We start from the raw sequence: 24050 nt of genomic DNA on the forward strand, positions 1-24050 counted from the left end.
GGAGGGGAGAGGAGCATGCAAGGCAGCTAGCTGTGCAGCTAATTGGGAGACATTACTTTTTTTCATTTTGGCTTTGGAAAGAAAATCGGACAAAGCAGAAATTGATCTACCACCTGGGTAGCCTACAGATCAGATCTGCTTCCCCTGAGGAGACAGATGTAGCAGATATGGTTTAGTTTTTCTTTAATTAAGCCAAAAGCAAGCAGCGATTTTATGCGACGTGGAAATTGGCATGGACATTGCAGAAGCAGCAGCTTCTTTGTTTGTTTTTTTGATGCAATGTGACAATGCGCTTTCTCAATTTTCAGACAGTTTCAATCTTGATTCCATTATTGATGTACTGTATTTTCAAAGGTTTTGAGGAAATGTAACTTTTTTACATGTTGGTCTAATTGTTTCGTAAAGTGGTTCAGACAGGCTTGAAGTTCCTCCATTCACCTTCACACATTCTATTTGCAGGAATCTTCCAAAATGTATTTCTTTTTTCGACCCGCTACACACACATACAGACAATCCCACAGTCCGAAATAGGCTGGAACCGACAATCCTAAATCATGAATGTGTACAATATTTACGAACCTAACTCTTCGTTTGTGGGGAAAACCAACTTCTCCTGAGTCATGACTCCATGAACTGTGACGTGAAACGGAATGTCGCCAATCAAAGAATCGAACTGGGTTCCCCATACGGCAGGAATTATCTTCCAAAGCGATTTGTTTTTGAGGATATCACCACTTTGCAATGCTCCTGGCTCCAGCAACTGGGAATACTGGGGACATTTGGGGACGCATTTATGGCCTTCTTCCTTGTGAAACACATGTGATCAAGTGAGATTTTGAGATCGACAGAGGACCAGAATCTTTGTGTGAGGTCTTCTGTGTTGAGATTCTCTGGGTACAGCAAACACAATACGACCAAGGCTGTTTAAAAAGAATGCCTGATTTTTTTTTTTATCTTGATGTGTGGGGTCTGTCACAGATAAAAATCTATTAAGATTTGAAAACAAAAAAAGTTGATCCATTGGTTAGAATAAACAAGTGGTTATTTATCATCAGTAAAAATAACATACAATCACATTTATAAATCATTGGATTCCTTAATATGCCGTGTGTAACAATATTAATGTTATTTATAATTGTAAATATATGATTAACATGAGTAAAATAAAATCATCGCAATGACCATTGATCTTTGATCACATTAAAAGGCAGAAAAGCTACCAAATTTAGCGTTGCCCTTCCATCTTGAAGATCCGGTTCAGATTGGGGCCCATTTGGACAGAATCCTGAGAAGGAATTTGTAAGAATTTATGTCCTTGCCCCTGGAATTGACTCAAAATCGCTGCTTCAAGGCAAAATGGCCTTCTTCCTGTAAAATTTCATGCATGGGTCCTTGAGACCTTTCCATGCCTCTTGTCACAATAGACATGAGGCCAATTTATTTGACCTACAAATGGGTGCTCCATAGTGAGTTTTTTCAAATTTATTTTGGCACCCCTGAAAAATGAACATGTTGATGCCTCCAAAAGGCAATTCATTTTTTGGGAAAAATACTAATAAACTGATTCCAAGAGGGCCTTTGTATCACCTGGTGCTTAGACCCTAATAATTCAAATAAAACATCTATAAATGTTAAAAATAAATATTTAGGGACCGGTATTCCATTAGTCATTTAGAACTTGCATTAAAAAACCCTTCCAGAAACCTATGTCCCTCATAATCCTCAACAAACCATTCTTGTGAGGCCATTGTTACAAAAGATCTATTCTATCAATGAGTAATTAGGAATAGACACGAGGGACATTAAGGTGCAATTAGCTGTCATCATGTTAACTGTCCACCTGCCAGTCAATGTCCAACGACCAACCGCGGTCATATCACAGAACAAGTCATTTTGTCATTTCGCTCCTGCCGTGGTGGATGAATATTAAAATCCGCCAACTTCATATTGTTGGGTGAAAGTGAGAAAAAAAAATATTATGAATAATGTATAAAAGATAAATGTTGGAAAAGTAGGATGAAAGGACAGAGAGCAGACCAGAGGGGGATGCGAAATTGCAAACACAGCCGCTGCGAAGTGCACTGCCTCGCCAGGAGTTCATTAATCAATACTAAAACCATCCAGCTTCTAATTCCCACTTTTTAGCCCAAGTCCAAAAACAACTTCTCGCAGGGCTTTTTTCTTCATTAAAACCTATCCAGCAGCTGAAGGCATCTATCAACGCCAAGCATTGTTAGCTACCTCCCGTGTGGCAACTCCATCAAATGTTGACGCATTGATGCCTTATGCTGAATATTCTCATTTGTCACCCTGCGGTCTGTCGCTGGTTCGACTGACAGCTGCGCAAGGTGATTTTAGCAGTGCACAGTCTAGAACGGGCCCAATTGCATCTTTTTTGGACCGTGTTATTTACAACAGAATAAAAGTTTAGCGACACAATAAAAGTGCCAAAAACCACTAGAAAATCACATTCTTCTACACTCTTGTTATTTCTTATGCAAAAAAAAAAAAAGACATTTGGCCTCAGTCTGCTACGTCATAGATATGAACATTCACTATTGACTTTGAATTGTCAAAAGAAGAGGAAAGACTAGTGGATGTAGTTGTGACAATGTCTGTCACAAAATTTCCTGAAAATCTGAAACCTTTGGGGAGTTAAGGTTGTGTCAAAGCAAGGATCCTATTTGTCTGTCACAATTTTTTCTCATACAAACGTTTGAAGGGTTCTTGTGTCAAAACAAGAACCATGTTGATTTTAAATAATATCTAACTATTATATCTTTTATCTACAGCTTTAATTTTGAATGGTATCACAATTTTCCTTAAAAGATCTAGGGTATCATAGCACTCAAAGTGTTTCTGGCTCTTATAACTGTAGTCACAATTTTCTCATAATCAACTTTCTGTTGTGCTGTCAACGTGAAGACCCTCTTGATATTGAATAATATATGGACCAAAAGCTTGAGCTCAGATTCACCAGTATGACACACTGTTGTCTGAATCACACGTCTTGTAAAAGAGTTTCTTTATTCAATTTCAGGGCAAACCCCCCCAAACACACACACACACACTAACATGGTCCTTGCATTGTCAAATAGTTTCTCCTGAAACGTTTCACTATTGATTTGGGTGCTTCTTTTTTAACTTCCTATTTCATTTTCGACTACACTCTTATCACGGCCTCGTTTTCCCTCCGGTCAAACTGGCTGCGAGTTTGCGGTAAGCCTCTTTGGCAACAGCCGTTATTAAGCCAGGTTTGCTTTAGGCACCACCTCGCCTCATGCGAGCTGTTGACCAGAGAACAAATGCCTGGGAAGAAAAGAAAGCTCACACAAGGACAAACAACCAAATAACCCACCCAACAAGAAGCCTGCACAGCGTCTAAATTAGGGTTGCGTCGGTTTGTCCAAACTGTGGCATTGAGGATTCCATATGCCGCTCCGGTCAATTCACCTCGCAATTCTACGGTCCCTACCCAACAAAATGGACATGCTTCATCCTCTCACAAACACCAGTAAGGACTTCGGACGTTCTGTCGCACCGTGCTTCACGGAGACATGCTTCTACATCAAGTAAAAATGGTGTACCGACGTCACGCAGCTCAACACGCTGCAGCCCGGACTCGCTGTTTTTGAACTGTAAGTCATTCTACTCACTGCGCAAGTATGCTTCATTCGTACTTGTCTGTGTCGACATTACTTCCCAGGCTAATATGAACACCGTACTGCTAACGTTCACTGAATAAGTAAGCGAACTACAAAAAAAGCACCCAGATTCACCCCTCATTATTCTTGGGGAGTTTAAGAAAAGCTAAACTCAATCACGAACTCCCTAAATACAAGAAACACATTGACTGTCCCACCAGGGAAAAGAACACTTTAGACAACTTCTATAACACGCTAAATGATGCATACCGTGGCATCCCCGCGCAGCTCTGGGGTCGTCTGATCACTATTTAATACCACTTAATACCAACATACAGGCACAAACTTAAATGTGCGAAGCCTGTGGTGAAAACAGTGAAGTGGACCAATGAAGCAAAGTTATAACTTCAAGACTGTTTAGACTGCACATAGTGGAGTGCTTTTGAAACTTTAACTGCCAGTCTAGATAAATATATGGACTGTGTCACATCCTATATCAGTTTCTGTGAAGATGTGTGTATACCAACAAATACTTTTCGCACGTTCAACAACAAAAGCCGTGGTTCACTGCCAAACTACAGCAACTTTGGCAGGCTAAAGAGGACGGCTATTGAAGTGGGGATAGAGCCCTGTATAATTACGCTAAAAACCAGCTGATTAAAAGAATCAAGATCGCAAAGAGAAAATATGCTGAAAATCTGGAAAAACAGTTTACCGCTAACAACTCTAAATCAGTCTGGCATGGATTCCAATCGCAAACCAACTACAAGCAACCATCCCACAAGCAGAGAACAATAAAGGACTGAGGAAGCACGGCCTGCCACAGGAGCTGTTAAGGTAGTTTTTCACAGCAGTCATTGACTCAGTCCTGTGTTCATCTATCAGTCTGGTTTGGTGCTGCCACAAAAAACGTCAAACTCCGACTGCAACGGACAAACAAAACTGTTAAAAAATGTTGTATCCCTCTACCCACCTTTGAGGACTTACACGCCCCCAGAACTAAGACAAGAGCGTACGTACAAAATCTTCATGGACCCTCCACATCCTGGTCACCACCTCTTCCAGCTCCTTCCCTCAGGTAGATGCTGATGAACAATGCAAACTAAAACAAGCAGACATTCCAATAGTTTCTTCACTCTTGCCATTAACTTCTCAAAAGGTTAATTTACAATTCCATTGCAATATGCTGCCAAATTTGTCTTTGAGATTGTTGTCACATCTCTGTTGAACCATTTATACATTATTCATGCACTCACTGGATTAGTCTCGTCACTCTGCACTACTTTCATTTCTGTTGTTGACCAATAATGGCCACTCATGTGCGTGAGAAGTATCTGCACCATTTGCACAATTGACACTGTTCCAGATTATCGCACTCCTAGTCACTTTAAACTGATAACATTTATTGAAGTCTCTGAACCATTTGCACAATGGCACCATACCAGATTATCGCTCAATTAGTCATTTCAAAATGATCTAAATGGCTTTGAGGACTCTCCGTCATTTGCACAATTGTCGAAAATAAATAAATAAATAAAGTATCGCCATTACCACATTACCGGTAACCTTTTATTGCTCAGGAACTCTCCATACTGTGTTTTTATGGCTCAAACGCATTCTCTGTCAAATGGCTGTCTGTTGTTGTACTTGAGCAGCTCCAACTACTGGAGACAAATTCCTTATGTTTTTTTGACATACTTGGCAAATAAAGATGATTCTGATTTCAAAACCGTGAAGGTAAAACTTTCTTCCATCATGTAAGAAGATAAGTTGTCAGAAAATAATCTTACAGTAATCTTTCTACTTGTACTGCCTACCCAGTGAAAAAACATATTTCCAAATTTCACATTTTTTTTCTTTAATTTAAAAGATTTCCATACAAAGAAAGGTCAAAATTTGGAGATACATGGTTTTCACTAAGCTCCTAAATATTTTGTCCAAATTAGAAAGGTAAATATTAGAGGACAGCTTCCATCACGTGAAAAGGAAACATATCTCTGGTGATGAGTACGTTTCTTTTTTAATACATTTTTTACCTTCATTTGGAAAAAACAATTTGAATGTGGTTTTTCAATGGTCCACGCATATGTTGTCCAAAGTGTGGAGGTAAACATCTGAGGACAGCTTAGAATACCTTTCAAAATACAATCTTTCTAGACTGGAATCTTTTGGAGGATGAGCACACATTTAACTGAAAACCATATTTCACCAAATTAAATCATGTTTTTCCTGTAAGAAATAACACTCGAACTGCACGTATTCTATATGTTCCTGAAATAATACCATCAAGGCAGATGAAAACATCTCTCTCTCCACCAAGTCACTTGCTCTTTGACATGAACGTGCTATCATGTATGACATATTGACAAAATGATTACGGCTCTGGAAAGCGCTTGACAAGGGCTCTAATATGACATATGACGTGTTGTGGTTTGTTAAACATTGATTTTTGAACGAACAATTCTGCCCTTGGACGCTCCCTCTGAAGGCATTTACCTATGGAAATGTGTTTTTGTGCGATAAAAATACAAACATTACACTACAGCAATTCTGCATATACTGTATTTATGAATGAGTCAACGCAATCAGAAGACGCCACCAAGCTACATTGTGAGCTTAACAATTGACTTCTTTCTCGTCACACTCGAGGAGTTTATTGGTCCATCCAACTCAGTCTTGCTCACTGTCTCATGGCTACTCATTAAACTGGAAAGAAATTGCAGGAGAAAATTACAGGGAATTACAGCTGAATATATGGGAAGCTAGAGTCACCAATTACACATAATCGACAGTTGATCTAATGCATATAGAGGACACATCGGCTTTGCACAAGCCTGAACTCATCCTCCATCTCTGGACTTCCAAACCTTTGCAAGTCCAACACTGTGTACAAGGCAAGTTAAAAAGGACTCGTAAGCAGTGCTGCGTTCTTAACAGTAATAATTAAGACGAGCAAAAATTAGTTTCATGCACAGTGAGTTTGTTGAGCTTCTAATTGGACGCATAAGGGCTTAATGTACATTTTATCTGAAGACCATTAGAACAAAGGTGTTTTCATAAGGAAGTCAGAGCATAAGTACAGTATGTCTTTTTAAATACAATCCCATTTTATAATTTTTGCTTTTAAATACAGGATATAAATGTGAACATAAAATAGGAATTATTTGCTGTTGGGTATCTGAGGTTTCTCAAATCTTCAGTGAGTAAAACAGTCCATCCATTCATTTTCCGTACCGCTTATCCTCACTAGGGTCGCGGGTGTGCTGGAGCCTATCCCAGCCCTATCTTCGGGCGAGAGGCGGGCTACACCCTGAACTGCTCGCTAAACAATCGCAGGGCACATATAAACAAACAACCGTTTTCACTCAAGTTCACACCTACGGACAATTTAGAGTCTTCAATTAACCTACCAAGCATGTTTTTAGGATGTGGGAGGAAATCGGAGTACCCGGAGAAAACCCACGCAGGCACAGGGAGAACATGCAAACTCCACACAGGCGAGGTTGGATTTGAACCTCGGCCCTCAGAACTGTGAGGCAGATGTGCTAACCAGTCGTTCACCGTGCCACCGAGTAAAACAGTAAAAGAAAAAACAAACAAACAAACAAAACAAAACAAATTTCATACTGCCTTTAAAGGACGGCATTGTTCCGTCGTTGCTGGTCTGTATAAATGGCCAGTATTGGAGAAATTATTGAAAAGAAAAATAAATCATAATAATGATGTGCCCCAAACAGTAATTAAATTACAAACTTAATTACTCCTTTATGAATGTAATTATTTACCAGGGAAAGCAATTATTGTGTTACTTTTTGAAAAACCTTCGAATATGTCAAAGAATTCAGATTTTTTTTAATGAGAGTTTTTTCCACAGGCCATCTTTAATTTCATTTGTGGAAAAGTAATGTCTATACTTTCAGTAATGCTGCTTTACCTGTAGATTCAACTGGGCTCGCCATTCCTGTTGGTGATCGTTTACTCACTACTTGTGCCATACTTTTTGTGTGTGCTACTATGCTTGCTTTATTTTGTGTCAACAACATCTGCCCAACTCTAACTCTCATTGGATTACAATGAAAGTTGACGATCTTAGCCAATCAGCATCACTTATGTGCGTGCCTCCTCTCGTGGAAGAACAGAAAAAGAAAAACTTTGCCTGTCTGTCTAGACATCTAGTTGGTCTGATGAAAATAGCTTCAATGACCTGATACAGTCGTGCCTTGAGATCCGAGTGACCTGACCTGAGTTTTTCGAGATATGAGCCACCTTTTTTTGTTTTAACTTGCAAACAAAAATTTGAGATGGTACAGCTTTATGTTTGCAGTGAACTCAACTCCACAACAAGCAGTAGTTTGGCAAATAATATTACTGCATTTTGACCTTCTCCATGTACTGTATCCATAAGTCTGTATTATACTGCCCTGAGGTGGCCAATGCACATAAACCAAAAAGAGCAGCACAATGTTCATTGAACTCAAGCAAAAAGGTGGGAAAACCCGTTGAACTCTTTACATTCTATTTCATTATGTCAGTACTGTATTTAAAAAAAAAATATATACTATACTGCAGAGTGCTATTTTTCTTATTAAAAATACATTGCAAAAAGGCCAGAACACATTGTCATTTTGATTTATTTCAATGGAGAAAGATAATCAAAATCAAAACAGTTTTCATACATTAAAATCCAACACAAAGTGCTTTAGAGAGATTAAGTAAAAAAAAATAATAATTAAAGTAACGTGCCAGATTTTTTGGCAGTAACAGTGTTAGAATGAGTGAAAACCTAATTAGAAACAAATAACGACGTTAGTAACGCTGTTTATTTTTAACAACATTACTCCCATCATTGTAAATGCCATTGACACAGAGTAGGGAGTCAGTCAACCTGTACATTTTCGCATTCCCGAGGAAGTATCAGAATTGTATTAGAGGTGGAACAGTAGTATGGCATTCCACAATGCTGGGACTGGGTCGTGAAGTTGAACACCGTTTCACACTTGTCCCACCCTGTTGTATTGAAAAACAAGCATTGCCGATGAACTGTGTGTTATAAAAAGTTGACACTTAGCTAATTCTCTGGTACTTGGACACTGTTATGACAATTTCCCGCTGGGCTGCGTTCAGTGTAAAAGGCACAGACGAATAAATAACGGAATAATCTCTGTTCAGGATCTGTTATGGCTCAGATGTGCCAATTTTGTAGGACTTCTGTGTAAAAGAAGCTCGCGTCTGCTATCTCACTATTGCGCAAAGCCGAATATTAATTGAAACCATGGTGGCCCAGAAGAATCATGAATGAATGCATGCTACTGAAACACTGACCATTGTATTGAAATGCCATAAAAACATTTTAAAGTTGAAAAAAAAACAATTATTGTACACTAAAGGCGATAATGGCCTTTTGATTGATAGATTTAGATGTATTTAGATCCATTGAGCATGACGACACCCAGAGTGTTTTATTTGCAGAAAATACGTTTAAAAAATGGCAACTACACACACTTCCTGTGCTCAGTCAGCATATTGTCACATTCTGAGTTCCATTACGTTGAAGTTGAAATGGAATCGCTCCCAACCGTAATATTTACATTAACACGTGCAACTATATCAAACCCCCGGAATACACCGTATGGGAGAAATGGTAATGTTCTGTAATTCCATAACTGCAAAAATTCATTCCCGGGGCCTGTTCGCAAGACGCCTAGTGAGATCAATTTGAGACGAAATGTATGGAATGAAGTTATAAATCATAGGGGTTTCTATTTTTTTTTTTAATACAATGCGGTACCTGTGAGGCTATGACTGGAAAAGTCATAGGATTCATCATCTAATATTTCACTTTGCATTGCCAAAGGCCTCTCTGCTGATGTGGGAAACAGCAAAAAGTGCAAGTTGAAGGCTGTGGGATATGACGCGTATCTGCATATCAAAGCCGAACAGAGGGTGAGGTCGGGAGGGGGAATTAGGTGAATAATAAGCTGCATTTACATATCACTATAAAAATATATTTTTAAAAAAATGAGGGCATGTGCTCAGGGAGCGAGTCAGTCATAAGACAAAGCTTTTGTTCCTTGAACAAAAAAGCCACAGTGGATTTGATAAGCGGCATAAGTGCTTTAGTGAGCTGACACACAGTAATACACATGTTTAATTAGCGGGAAGTGGGTGGTAATATTACACTCCTGTGTGCTGTACTTGTCTGGTTACACTGGCAGAGATGAAAAAGAAATAAAAAAACACAGCGTAACCTAAATATGACGTGCGCATAATGAAGAGGTGCCAACTCAATGGGGATTCAACACAATAGCATATTGGTAACCGGTGACAATATGCCGTGCTAACATTTACTATTTAGTACGTCATTTTGTGCATTGTGCCTTGTATTAGACACCACTACAGGTAGGACTTGACTATTTACATCATTTCAAGTCATACATTAGTAGTAAAATATGTATTCATGTTTTAATTTATTTGACCTTTTTACAGGCATACATCTTGCCTGTCTATTTTTTAAGATATGGAGATGGCTCACTATGGACAGTATTTCACTGAAATACATTTTTATTGAACTACTAAAGGTGCAAAATTATCATTGGCTCCAAATGTTACATTGTCATGGGATGATATTAGGTGGATGATATTCATATTATTTAACCTACACGTGCTGCAAAACATGCAGTCTTAAATTATGTATTTGTGTAAAGAAGTGGGCGGCACGGTGGGGGCACGGTTAGCACATCTGCCTCACAGTTCTGAGGACCTGGGTTCAGATCCAGCCTCGCCTGTATGAAGTTTGCATGTTCTCCCCGTGCCTGCGTGGGTTTTCTCCGGGTACTCCGGTAATGTAGAACATGTGACTTGGCGCTGGCATGGTTTGAATTAATCAAGAATTGTGGAAGAAAAAGGAAAATATGTCAAATATCACTTCATTTGAAATTTAATTAGGAACATCTTGGAATGTTGGGAGGAATAATACAATAGCTCTATAATGTAAACTGTATCTCCTGAATTAGCTGAACAGTTTAAAGTTGAAGTGATTAGCAATGGTCAATAGATTTTGAAGGAGGAGGTACTGTAAGCATGTGAAAGGTCTGCATTCATTTTTTTAATGTTATCCAAAACATTTGGGAATATAAAAAAAATAGTTTCCAATACTGTACGTCCTGAATGAGCAGAACAGATTGAAGTTGGAATGTGAAAGATGAGGAACGTTTTTTGTTGAATGTCTAAATGTGTAAAAGGTGGAACTCTGGGAAAACTGGGAATTTTTCTTAATTTGGAAAGTAGTTCCCCGAATGTCCAGAATTTTGGGAATACATTATTTGGTTTCGTTTGTAGAGTTTGAATTAGTGACGCAGATTAATAGCTCACCTCTAAAGCAGAAAACCGGAAGTTCATGACCTCTACATCCTTTCTGGCCTGCCCACAAATGTCCTCATTTATAGGATGACTTTGTTTTGAATTTGTCTTTGCCAGGACAAGCTGTCTTTGTCACTTAAAGCAAACTCAATATAGACGGCGCAGACGGCAATCAAAGGCTTCCCTAATTGGCTGCTTAAAAGCGCCGTCGTCCCAGAGGTATCGTGAAGGGTAAGATACAGCGCGTGACAAGTTGTGCGGGGTGCGGAGGGTAAAACTACTGTCTGAAGTAGTTTAGGAGGTCACTGACTGCTTGGATTGTCTCTTCAAAACTGTACAAACTGCAAAGAAAAAGGCAGCATTGCATGCATCAGTCAAAGCAGAAGCTAGCCGCTAACAAACAAAAACAATGGAGGAGAACGAGGGTCTCCTATATTTACCTCAACTCATTTTGTTCTACAGGAGACTGAGGTTCAGCAACATGGGGATTGTGGAGCATAATAATGCAGCATCCAATGCTAAGACACAACATTTGGCTGTGCGTTTATTTTAGGTCTTTTCGGGAGATATCCTCATTTTATAGGAAACCTAGGCATACTGTAATTACGAGCACTCAACTCAAATGGCAGCTCTTAACAACTGCCAAGCAGCTAAAAGGGGACAAACGATGGGAAAATGACTTTTGAATTGATTGGATACAAATTGTTGAGTCCCTGGAGTGGCTGCCCACCCATTAAGTGTGAAATTACACAGCCAAGTAAATCTTTTCTGCGCTGCCTATTTCTGAATATGTGTTCTCAATTGTGATGCAACACTGTGGCAAATGTACATAATACCACCACGACACTGAGTTTTTTCATACCTGACTTGAAAGCTAGGCCAGAAGAAGGTCCGTCATTTCCAAGCAATGGTTGGACTGCACTGTCTAAAACACTTTCATGCCAAAAGCTAAGCAGCAGCGTTACCACAGATTAGTGTTAGGGGCACATACTCTGCGAAGTTGTCAACATTGGAGCAAATTGATGCCCCCCCAAAAAATGTTTTGTAATTGCCTAATAGTAAATACACCACAAACTATGATATCAAAAGATTTTAATTTCATGTCAAACTCATCTTACAACATTAATTAAACCTTAATCAAACAAACAAACCTTAAACATCTTAAAAAGAGTTTACAGATGATTTGATCTTGAAAAATTGCACTGGACGTGTATCTTAAGGTGTTTCAGGAGGAGTGCAAAAAACATGAATGTGGGAGTTTTTTACTGAATAAGTGAGGATAAGTTCCACAGGAAAATGTGTAAGAAGGTGAATTTAAGAAAAGTGAACTGCAGATATGTGGGGAATTATTGTCACTGGGAACTGTGAAAGAAATGCTTATTATGTCTCCTTTAGACTGGTGTATGAAACAAAGGTGCACATCTAAGCACCGTGAATGTTTCAGACGAACCAGAATAATATCGTTACACGATGCACTGACCAGTAAGCCTAAGGGTGTGTTTAGCCAAGCACAACTATCATGACGTGGGTTGGCGGGGAATCGGGGTGCTACCCACTGATGCGGTGTCCTTGAAAAGCATTAGTGTAGCATGCATGCGAGTGAGTAAATAGAAGGCAGACAGAGAAACAGAGCGATACAGGCAAGGGTATACTCCTGCATAGATACTCTTATCATCATCACGGTCGTGTGGTTACAGGAGCGCTTTCATCACATGTGACTTTTATCAATGCGCCGCACCTTGGAGGAGGAATATGACCTGTTTTACTGCGGGGGGGGGCGCACGCCCAGAGGGGATAAAGTCTCAATCGTAAATCGGCACCAGTCTCTCATCCGCTTGTCACTCCAAAACACAGCATCTTGCGGTGTACGTACATGCACAGGCACAAAGCTCCCCGTGGCGAGACCTATTGTGAGACTGTGAGCCTCTTTTCTCCTCACTGCATTAAAACTGATAAAAGGCAGCCATTGCTTCCCGATGTCTCTTCAGAGACCTAGAGAATAAACTGAAGATCTGAAGCAAGGCTCGTGGGAGGATTGTATACTCAATATACACCGGCACATGAAGCTGACAAAATATTGAGGTCTGGCGGAATGCCCCATGAGGTCTTACGAAACGGAACTTGACAGAAAATGTGCCTCTAAAGTCCATAAAATACTAATACTATTAGAGTTCAAACATATAGCAGGAAAACAGCATTTGAAGAGCTGTCCACTGTGGTGACTTATGCCCAGCTTCAGACACTTTTGAATAACTTTCCAACGTACTGAATGATGCACAACTTGGATTTGTGTGTATACTGTTCGTGTGATTCTGTTCCCTGTAGTGACTGATGGATTGCAGAGCAGAAAAAAAAAACCTTTTGAATAACTGTCCCCTGAAGTTATCAAATCAAAATGTCGACGTGCATATAAAAGAGAGACACTTTTGAACATATGTCCACTGTAGTGACTGACTTACAACTTCTTTTGCAATGCAATTATTATTTCTGATGAAATCACTTAAAGTACAGTATGTGGACTTACAGTTCACCATTGAAAAACTCAGTATTTTCATGCCTAAAAAGTACTTCTGAGGGAGGTTGCCAGAATTCAAGAATGTAAGCAAATTATAATAAAAGACATCTAGTGTAGCCACTAACAATAAGACTTGTTTTGGCACTTGGAAAGACACATTATATCAATGCGTGAATGAGATCTGTGTAAACGTGCACACTAATTACCGGAAGGTCATCTGGAAGATCTGTCCCAGGTTGACCTGTTGGCTTTTGTTGTCGTATCCGTGCAGCATCTCGCCAAACAACGTGGCATTGAAGTGGACGGCCTGCCGCGGGCATTTCGGACCCTCGCAGTTGTCGGACTGCAGCAGGCATGAGCGCCCATCTGTCCCCAGTTTGTACTCCTCCACACACCTGAGGAGGTGATGGAGGGATAGATATATCAGCGTATCAAGTGCGTACTTTGATGCTGTAACTCTACTCAACATAAGACTTGCACATTGCTTAACTTCGAGACTGTTCCTACATTTGGAAATAAAAGGAGGTAAGGTTCTGTGACGCCATCCTGCAAGCAGAGACCTGCTCAGGGAGGATTAGAATATCCTTCACCTGTCATGACTTTACTTTTTGCTGAGGTTTACCGTTTGAGTTATTATGCAAATAGATCAGCAGATGGCCACATTATCCTGCCCATTTGAAGTCAGTAGAAATTGTCTAAATGATGACAGCCAATTAAAAGGCTTTTCTGCAAAGTTCATTAACGGTCGTTATTAACATACATATCCCTGACATAAGTGATGAACTGTGGCATTTACGTCACTCTGGCATTGATTCATTTTGCCTGGCTAATAGAGCAACTGTCAATGTCAAAAACAACCCCATATGCGACAAAATCAAATACGATACAATACAATGTTTTGCAGTGCAATTATCATACACTCTGTGGACTCATATGTTCGAAGGGAAATATGATGGAAAATTTACTTTTTAATTGCTCATATAAAAACTTGAGTATCCCTACTGACTTTGGGCGAGAGGCAAGGTAAGCCCTGGACTGATTATCAGTCAGTCGCAAGGCACACTTAGACAAATTGTTCACATTAACACCTGTGGAAATTTTATGGACTTCAGTTTACTTAAGAAGCAAATATTTTGGATTGTGGGAGGAATATCCATGCAAGCATGAAGAGAACAAATATGCAGTATTTAAACTTAGGTGCCACTATTCCAACTTCCATCCATTTTCTGAGCCGCTTCTCCTCACTAGGGTCGCGGGCGTGCTGGAGCCTATCCCAGCTGTCATCGGGCAGGAGGCGGGGTACACCCTGAACTGGTTGCCAGCCAATCGCAGGGCACATAGAAACACACAACCACTCACACCTACAGGCAATTTAGAGTCTCCAATTCATGCATGTTTTTGGGATGTGGGAGGAAACCGGAGTGCCCGGAGAAAACCCACGCAGGCACGGGGAGAACATGCAAACTCCACACAGGCGGGGCTGGGGATTGAACCCGGGTCCTCAGAACTGTGAGGCTGACGCTCTAACAAGTCGGCCACCGTGCCGCACTATTCCAACTTGTTTTTATTTATTTTATTTTAGGGAAGGGGGTGAAATAAAAAGGTTAATATAATATGATGAAGAAAAGAAAGAGAATATAACAATAATTAATAGAAAAGCAAACCCATATCCACAATGCACCCGTAAATCATCAGCTATATGCCTGTCTCTTTCATGCAACTACAGTATGCAAAACTGTCTGAAAAACAAATAGTATTTTTTTTTAAATGTATCTTTTTAACATACTGTAGCTCTGTAATTGCCTGGAAACTGTTTCGGGGTGATGTCTGCCTATCACCCGAAAACAAATTGGATAGGCACTAGCTTTCAGCAACTCTGAACAGGATACGGGATACTGCATAGAAAATGGATGAATGGATGGATTTCTAATGAATGCATTTTCTATAATTCATTTGGCTTTTGTTTGGACTTTTTGGGAGGGTGTGTCCAGGGGTGCGCCAAGCCAACACTGTCGGTAAATGGAAGGGGGTGTGTGGCTTAAAATATTTGTGCGGTATTTTGTAGTGTTTTATGAACCCTGGAATGGATTAAATCCATTTTGGTCAAATGGGCAAATCCAATTAAAGCCAACGTCTTGTAAATGTTTGCGGAAGATTTTTGGGCAAAGTTGAAATAACTTGTTGGTTCCTTATTCTCACCCACAATACATCAGCACATTGCTGGATCCGGGCTCTTCTTCAATGGGCACGAGCTGCTGGTGACAAAGCTGCTCGCAGCCTCCATTAAAGCCGTCCGTGCAGTCGATGCCCCTGGAGTAGTCATAGCAACCGGAGCCATCCTTCATTGGCCTCAGCCCATTAGGACACTGCACGGGAGACACGGGCGAAGAGGAGGAGGAGGAGGAGGAAGAAAATGAAGAGAAGAGGGTGATAAGGGAAACAGAAGAAGAGAGGAAGGCACAGAGGTCAGCACATGCATTTTAATCAGGTGCCACTGAGGAGGCGCAGGTACCAGCGGAGATCAGAATGGAGGAGTGAGCAGCGGATGTCAAGAGAGAGAGAGAATCAAAGAAGTCAAAAGTAAAAGCACAAAAATAAATGATAAATTAAAATGGGCCTCAAGTTGGTCGCCAACTGATGTTTCCCACTTGAAGGCCACTTCATATCATAACAACAGCCCAACATACATTTTTGTTTTCTTTGATTTGTTTTATCAGAGAGGTATTCATACAACTAAATGGGATTCTGCATCAAAGACTATTCTTTAATGCAAACACGTTTTGACGAATAACGAATTGTCCTTCCTGGGAGACATGGTAACAGGCAAATACCATTAAACTAGCCGAATTCGAGCAATTTTCCTCTCTTAGTTCAAAGTCAGCCAAGACCTGATTGTCACGTCTCTAAAATATTATCCTGAGAGATTATCTTGTGGTGTGCGGTGCATTTTGAGTGATTTGTCCTCTTTGATTAGCACATAAAACAGCCAAGGTACATCATAAATGTAAGCCCGTTCAATCTTTATGCTAGCAAATCCGTAGGTGGGTGTTTTACGATATATCAAGTTGGGCTGAGTCATGGACTCCGTGATTGTTCCACTAAATATACTGTAACCATAGCCAATCAGGAAGCAAACTTAAGCTTGTGCTGTTACCAGCCACAATTAGAGGAGCAAATCTGTGTTCTTCGCTGTCCTTTCCAGCAGCAGCACAGACATCTGCTTTGGGGGAAGGAGACGCGCAATTGTCAGTGGATACATTGTAATATGTGTGGTAGGTTGTATTGGTCATCTGGATTACAACTCCAGACCTCACATTTTAAGAATCAGTTCAGATGTTAGAAATCGGTATGCGTCACCCCAACCCTAACACCGCAAATCCACTCACACTTAATAACTTCCACTAAAATATTAACGAGATTAAATCGAAACACTGCATCCCACTGGAGACCCTGCAATTTTCTATGATACCTTCACAGTAGTCACAATTTTACCAATTGGAGGTCTGTGTGATCCAGTTCAAAATGAAATATCAATAATTAAGATTTAAAAATATGACAAATAAAATAGGCATTAGCATTGTTTTATGATGTGCAGCAAATGCAAACTCAGATAAACGTAATTTGGCCATAGCAATAGCAGTATTCAAGACAAAGTGTGGCATGCAAAAAAATAACTCAACACTAGCTAGTGTTTCTGTGGAAAACTCAACTATTTATGCTCCAACTTAGAGGCTTGCCCCAAACCACGTACGTCATCATTCTTTTGGAATGCAAAAAAGGGAGTGAGCCGTTCAGCCGCCTGGCCGAGAGGCCATTGTCCATCCACCAGTCATTCGGTGGAAACTCCGTCATTTTATTCCATTCGGTTGTAAAGTGGTTGTGGCGTTACCTAAGGATCAAGGAGGCTGTGCTGTTTGTTGGAGGCAGAATTATTGAGTTTGGGAATGGGTGAAAGGACGACATTGTAAGTCGGAGATAGGTGATGTGGTAAGCCCCCTCCTCTGTTAAGCGATGTTTTTTCCACCTTTGTGTATATGGCCTCTGTCACACCTCTTTCAAACCATCTGTCTTCCTTGTCCAGAATATGCACATTTCTGTCCTCAAAAGAGTGCTGTTTCTCTTGGAGGTGCAGGTAGACAGCTGAGTCTTGACCTGAGGAGTTTGCCCACCTGTGTTGTGCCATGCGTCTGCTCAGTGGTTGCTTGGTTTCCCCAATGTATGTATCTGTTGGATTCCTCACTGCACTTGACCACATACACCAAATTGCTTTTCTGGGTACGGGGTTTGAAGTGTCCCGGAATGTTGTGTTGGTTGAAAATCCTCCTGAGTTTTTCAGATAGATCTGATACATACGGAATAACAATATTGTTGCATCTATCACTCTTTTCTTTCTCATCCACATTGGTCCTGTCCCTTCTGGAATTAGATGGACTTTTCATCAATGATAAGTTTCTCTTTCCCTTTGGCCTGTGGACTGGTTTGAATGTTATCAGCTCTGTGTTGTAGGGTATGGATAACTTCCAATTTGTGTTCGAGAGGGTGGTGTAAGTCAAAAAGTAAGTATTGGTCAGTGTGTATCAGCTTTTTGGAAACACCAACCTGGAGACAGTCGTTCCAACCCTCCAGTAGGACAACTGTACTACCGGTATGCTGCATAACAACATTTGTTTGGCTAAGAACCCCCGAAAATGGCATCAGCGAAGAGACATGCTTACGAGGCACAATTCAAACGACAGGCTATCAGTTACGCAGTTGTAAATGGGAATAGAGCAGCTGCGAGAGAATTCAAAATCAATGAATCTTTTGTTCGGAATGGATGAGAGACGACGAACACACCTTAACTCAGACTGGGAGGCAGCGCCGGGCGAGTTACGCCACCATATCTGAATGGATTGTGGATGGCTGGGCTAAGGTATCTGCTTTGACTGTTGTCCGAGCTTTCGCGAAAGCCAGTATCATTGCTGAACAGCCACCCGGCAACGAGACTGAGTCCGACAATGACGAGAGGGATGTTTGATGGCGAAATTGCCCAGCTGTTCAATTCAGATACAGAAGATGAGGACTTAGATGGATTTGTGACAATAGATTGATCAAAAAAATAATGTGAGTGTGTTTTCAAATACGTAGTAGAATAATGTTCAACCAAACTCACTGTTTTGCTTCCGTTACCTTGTTTTAGCATGCGCCGAATAATACGGTATAATAATAAATAATAATAATAATACGGCACCTTATGGTGCGTAAAATACGGTACTTTGTAAAACAGTAGGGAACTGTCTTTAATTGTGACCAAATAAAACCACAAAAAAATAAATAAATAATATGTCCTCTTTAAAAATTATATATTTATATATATATCCGACCTCTATTTCTGGGTCTGTGGTTATCATCACTCATTTCCTGCTTACCATCATTAGTACCCTTTCTGAGGTATTGCATCATACGTGTGGCGTTAATCCTTCAGATACTCAGTGAGCTGAAGTCTCACAGGAGGTCCTGCAATCTTGCGTGAACTCCAACTTGGTTAGATTGTTTTGTGGCTGAACTCCAAATTGTACCACTTTTGAAAGCATTTCACTTGGTAGGTTCCACTCTATTAGTAATGTTGTCAAGTCTGGGTACAGGCAATCAACACTATCCATCCATCCATCCATCCATTTTCAACACCGCTTATCCTGGTTAGGGTCGCGGGGCGCTGGAGCCTATCCCAGCTGACTTCGGGCGAAAGGCGGACTACACCCTGAACTGGTCGCCAGTCAGTCGCAGGGCACATATAGACACGGACAACCATTCGCACTCACATTCACACTGTCACTGAGTGGGAACTGAACCCACGCTGCCTGCATCAAAGTCAGGCGAGTGTATCACTGCACCATCAGTGACATCAATACTATTAATTAATGAAATACCAAGTAGTGTACAACGGTTGATAATAAACGCAAACGCCAACGTAAATAACATGTAGCGGAAATGGCGACTGACCATTGTGCAAATGACCAGAGAAGCTGATCAACTTCCTGTTTCTTCTCCTTTATGTATCTATCAGGCATCATCAAATGGTAACATCCATCTATACTCGTATACTGTAAGAGTTAGGAAAGATACAATGATGAAACAGTGCCGATAGTTAATAAAGGCTTCTTATGTAATGGGAACAGACTTTACAGGTCCTACTGTAATATATGTTGAATTTACACCCATTGGCTACAATAATAGTGTGCACGGTGAGTGTCTTTGCTCTTATAATGGTTTATTTAAAAAAAGAAGAAAATATCAGTTCCCCTATTAAAAGTTTTCAAATAGTCTCCTGTAGACCATTGAAACCAATTCTGTTGTCAAAGTAAACTTGGTAAGGTGTTTACTATGCACACACTCTCTCGCAGGGCAATTACAAATGAGACATTGACTACACTGATAATTACCAGCAAAATGATGTTTCACTCCTGAGTACACTTGAGGGGATTAAAGAAAAAAAAACACACACTAATTAACTTTAGAAAAATGGAGCAATACAAAGCAAAGCATGCATTAAAAACAACCAAATATGTACAGCAGATCCAGAGGAAGAAAGGTTTAGACATCATTGCTGCTTACTGTAAATACCATTAGAGAATTTATATAAATCTCTTCGCCTATTTTTTCTTAACCATCCACTAATTCTCCTTTTCAATCGAGAGTTGAAGTCAATCTCTGGAAAACTCTGCTAATGAGCTTGTTAAGAGGTGTTAGCGGTCCTTTGAAGCCATAACACCTTCTCAGATTCACAATCTCGGCTCTAGTTCATCTCAACGGTAGTCCGATAGGGTCTTCCGTACCAAACTCATCCAATAGCATAGAGGAACCGACTAAGTCGATTAGACCGGAATTTGACCCGTATTTTGAACGAAGAAGGTTTCTGAAGTCAAAACTTAGGAAGTCAAACCATATTTGTGAATATCGGCTTGAGAGAAGAACAACGTTAGGCCGAGACGCACATTCAAACCAGCGTCACTATACCTAACGAGGGTTTAACCGTGTTTAGTGGTTAACTTTTTTTACATTTACGAGATTTAAAAAAATATTAAAAGCTGTATGAGGCAGCTGTAGGACATACAGTAAATCACCTTCATGTTATGCATTCGTCCAGTTTAGAATGAGTGCCTTTCTGTTAGGTGCTAATATGAACAATGTTTACCTTATTTTTATACTTTTTGGCAGTTAAAAAGGTTAATATTTGAACCATCTGTGATGCATATCAACTTCATATTACACATTCATCATTAAAGACTTCCATGTTTTATTGTTTTGATGTCTTATTTTGTGTTTTTGATTGAGCTTTTTAGTTGAACATGCAGTACAAAAAACAAAGAAAGGAAAAAAATTCTACAATACAAATATACCATACTGAAACACTGTATACAACTGGTCAGAAAAGGAGTAGAAAGAAGATAAAATGTAGTTTGGTTAACTTTTGCACTTGCATGACCGTTAAAAATGTTCAATATTAAAATAAGTGACGCACAACACCATCATATTATACCTTTGTCAAGTTAAGACTTAAAATACTTATGTTTATGCTTATTATTGGCGGCACGGTGGCCGACTGGTTAGAGCGTCAGCCTCACAGTTCTGAGGACCCGCGTTCAATCCCCGGCCCCGCCTGTGTGGAGTTCGCATGTTCTCCCCGTGCCTGCGTGGGTTTTCTCCGGGCACTCCGGTTTCCTCCCACATCCCAAAAACATGCATTAATTGGAGACTCTAAATTGCCTGCGTGGTTGTTTGTTTGTTTGTATGTGCGCTGCGATTGGCTGGCAACCAGTTCAGGGTGTACCCCGCCTCCTGCCCGATGATAGCTGGGATAGGCTCCAGCACCCCCGCGACCCTAGTGACGAGAAGCGGCTCAGAAAATGGATGGATGGATGGATGGATGTTTATTATTTTGACATCTTAAATCTATAGTTTGGGGCAGCAGGGTGTCGTAGTGGCTTCTAAGACTGCCTCACAGTTGAGAGGTTCCCGGTTCGAATTTGGGCTCAGCCTTCCTCCCACATCACTAAAAAGATGCACGTTAGTTAAATTGCCGATAGATGCGAGTGGGAAGGGTTGTTTGACTTCATGTGCCCTGCAATTGGCTGGGAACCAGTCAACCATGGCCTTAATGAGGACAAGCTTTATCAAGAATGGACGATTGCGCTATTGGAAAAGAAGAAGCAGTGGGTAAATATGTAGACTTCTATGTTTGCTTCTCACGCTAACGACCGACTGCCTATCTGCCATAATGTTCGTCACTTGTGATCAAAAGGTAGGGTTTTATGGGGCAATTTACCATAGTCCTCCATAACCTATGTAAAATGCTTGTTATTGGAATTTCGGAGAAAGTCGGAGTCGGAAGCACGGGGAGAACGTGTAAACGTCACACAGGAAGTCCGGGGCCGGGAGTCGAACCCAAAACCTCAGAACTGTGAGGCAATAGTGCTAACCACTAACAATTAGTGTTTCCAGATTAATTATATTTCCATGACTTCCTCGGGGAAAATATTCTGACTACAAATCCACTATCAACCCGGCAACCTTTGTTCCTTTTGGCAATATACAGTGCGTACTGTGGCGAGGCACAGCAATTCCCCGAGCCTCCTTCACGATTGATGCTGGTTAAATTAAGACACAGCGGCTTTTAAGAGTGGGCGAGGGTACGAGACAGGAAGTCTTGACCTGGCGGTTGATTGCACAAAATGGTGTGACTTAATGCTTCTTATTTCATCACAGTGTGAAAGCACTCTTTTAAAGCTCATGGTGTTGCTGCTGAAGGAGAGAGGGGATTTCAACTGTTTCAACCTTCTTTGGGGATGACATATTTACGTAAAGGAACACTACATTTCAATGAGATTAAAAAAAAAAAAAAAAACACCACTTTGTCAGCTTTCTCAGTGACTTCCTCATCTAATAGGCTGACTTCTTCGTGTCTACGCTCGTGGGACAGTGACAATGCCCACTTGTCAGGCACATACTGTATGTCTTAGGAAGGGACAAGGTAAGAAGAACAATCTGCACATATGTACACTTAGCTAATGGCTCCATTCTGCATTCTCATCCCTCCCCACCACCGCTTCATTGTGTGCCCCGAGGAGCGCGGCTGCAGCTTAAATAACGCCTCGGCTACACTCTGTTCTCTCCACTGGTGACAACATAACAAATGAGGACTGAAGGTCGCTTTGTCCCGCGACTCCACCAGACTGCGTAGCTCAGCTTGATGGCTAAAGGTATTTAAAAGCTGCTTTCTCAGAAAAGGCCGATACAAAGCAAACAAAGAAACTGAAAGCAGCTTTTGTTGTGATATATAGAAACACCGCATGAAGTGCAATCTGCCGAGGTTTAACTCACAAGACACAAGAGAGGCCTGTGGGTCTACACAAGACAGTCTGATTCATCATTAAAACAGTATTGTACACTGACCAAGACAAAACATTAGGCACAGCTGCATATCTAATGAGATCCAATAAAGGACTAGCATCAAAAGAATATGCCTTTTCAAAAATAGTAATGTACAGTTTTGATTGAAATTTACACTGACGATACTGTATGTGTATGTTCCTTTAAAAGGCACATTAGAATGTGCTCAACAAATGGAGCTAAAACAGCACTTCTCGTAATTGGGCAATCAGTGGCTGCTGAAATTATGCTCCATTTGACACTGCTGTAGTCGGAAATACTGTCTTGTATTAAGCATAAAGTTGAAATGGGTGTTTATTTATTCAGCAGTAGATAGGGAAGATAACTAAAATTCATTGTAAAAATGTGTTTTTGGAACAATATATAAATTATAGTATTACTAGCCTATTACAACTACAAAGATGGACGCACACAACAATGCGGGGGGACGTCTGGCATGCGTTGCAATCCGCTCATCCCAGTCGGAAGTCTAAAATGTCCCAGTTTCCTGGAAGGCGTCTTTCGATTTATTAACATCATCATTGTCAAAATTTCTCTGCAAGAATAAATCAACACCAACCCTAACCCCAATCGTTATTCTAACCTGTAATCTTAACCCTAACCCTAAAAACTAGCCCCGAACCCTAACGCAAACCCAAACCCCTGACAACTAACTCATAACCCCAACTCATTCCCAACCGCACCCCTACTGTAACCCTAACCCCTACCCCAAACCCCCAGTACCCTACCCTAACCCCTAATCCTAAAACAAAACCTAACCCCAGGAAAAAATCCAAAACCCACACCAAACCCCAAACATAACCCTAACCAATAACACTTAACACCCAACCCAAAATAACTAACCCCACCCCTAACCAAAACCCCAACAAGAACCTAAACGCTAACCCCTAACCTGTGTCATATACAATTATCAGTTCATTTCTTTCTCGGCATTTTGGCTTGGCAACAGGTTCCACATGCATTAAAACGTCATGTCTTTGTTTTACTGTTCTATCTCAAACATCCGTCAAAAGTAGAATTCATAACACCTGTCTGAGACATCACTCAGATACGTATTTCCCCCAGTTGGCTTTAGTCGTACAGTTTGCAGCATCTGGCCAAAG

General features: G+C 40.6%; 1 protein-coding gene across 4 annotated transcripts in view; it reads right to left on the bottom strand.

The window, feature by feature from the left end:
* LOC133413895 (astrotactin-2) overlaps window positions 1–24050 on the bottom strand; it is a 291345-nt gene that overhangs the window by 86258 nt on the left and 181037 nt on the right. For all 4 annotated transcript variants that reach the window (XM_061698810.1, XM_061698809.1, XM_061698808.1 and 1 more), the window contains 2 exons: window positions 15718–15884; window positions 13725–13913 (listed from right to left, as the gene is read on the bottom strand). In XM_061698810.1, the coding sequence (XP_061554794.1) occupies window positions 13725–13913; window positions 15718–15884 (356 nt within the window). The remainder of the gene's footprint in view (window positions 1–13724; window positions 13914–15717; window positions 15885–24050) is intronic.

The sequence above is a fragment of the Phycodurus eques genome, chromosome 15 (genome assembly GCF_024500275.1).
Source record: "Phycodurus eques isolate BA_2022a chromosome 15, UOR_Pequ_1.1, whole genome shotgun sequence".
Taxonomy (NCBI): domain Eukaryota; kingdom Metazoa; phylum Chordata; class Actinopteri; order Syngnathiformes; family Syngnathidae; genus Phycodurus; species Phycodurus eques.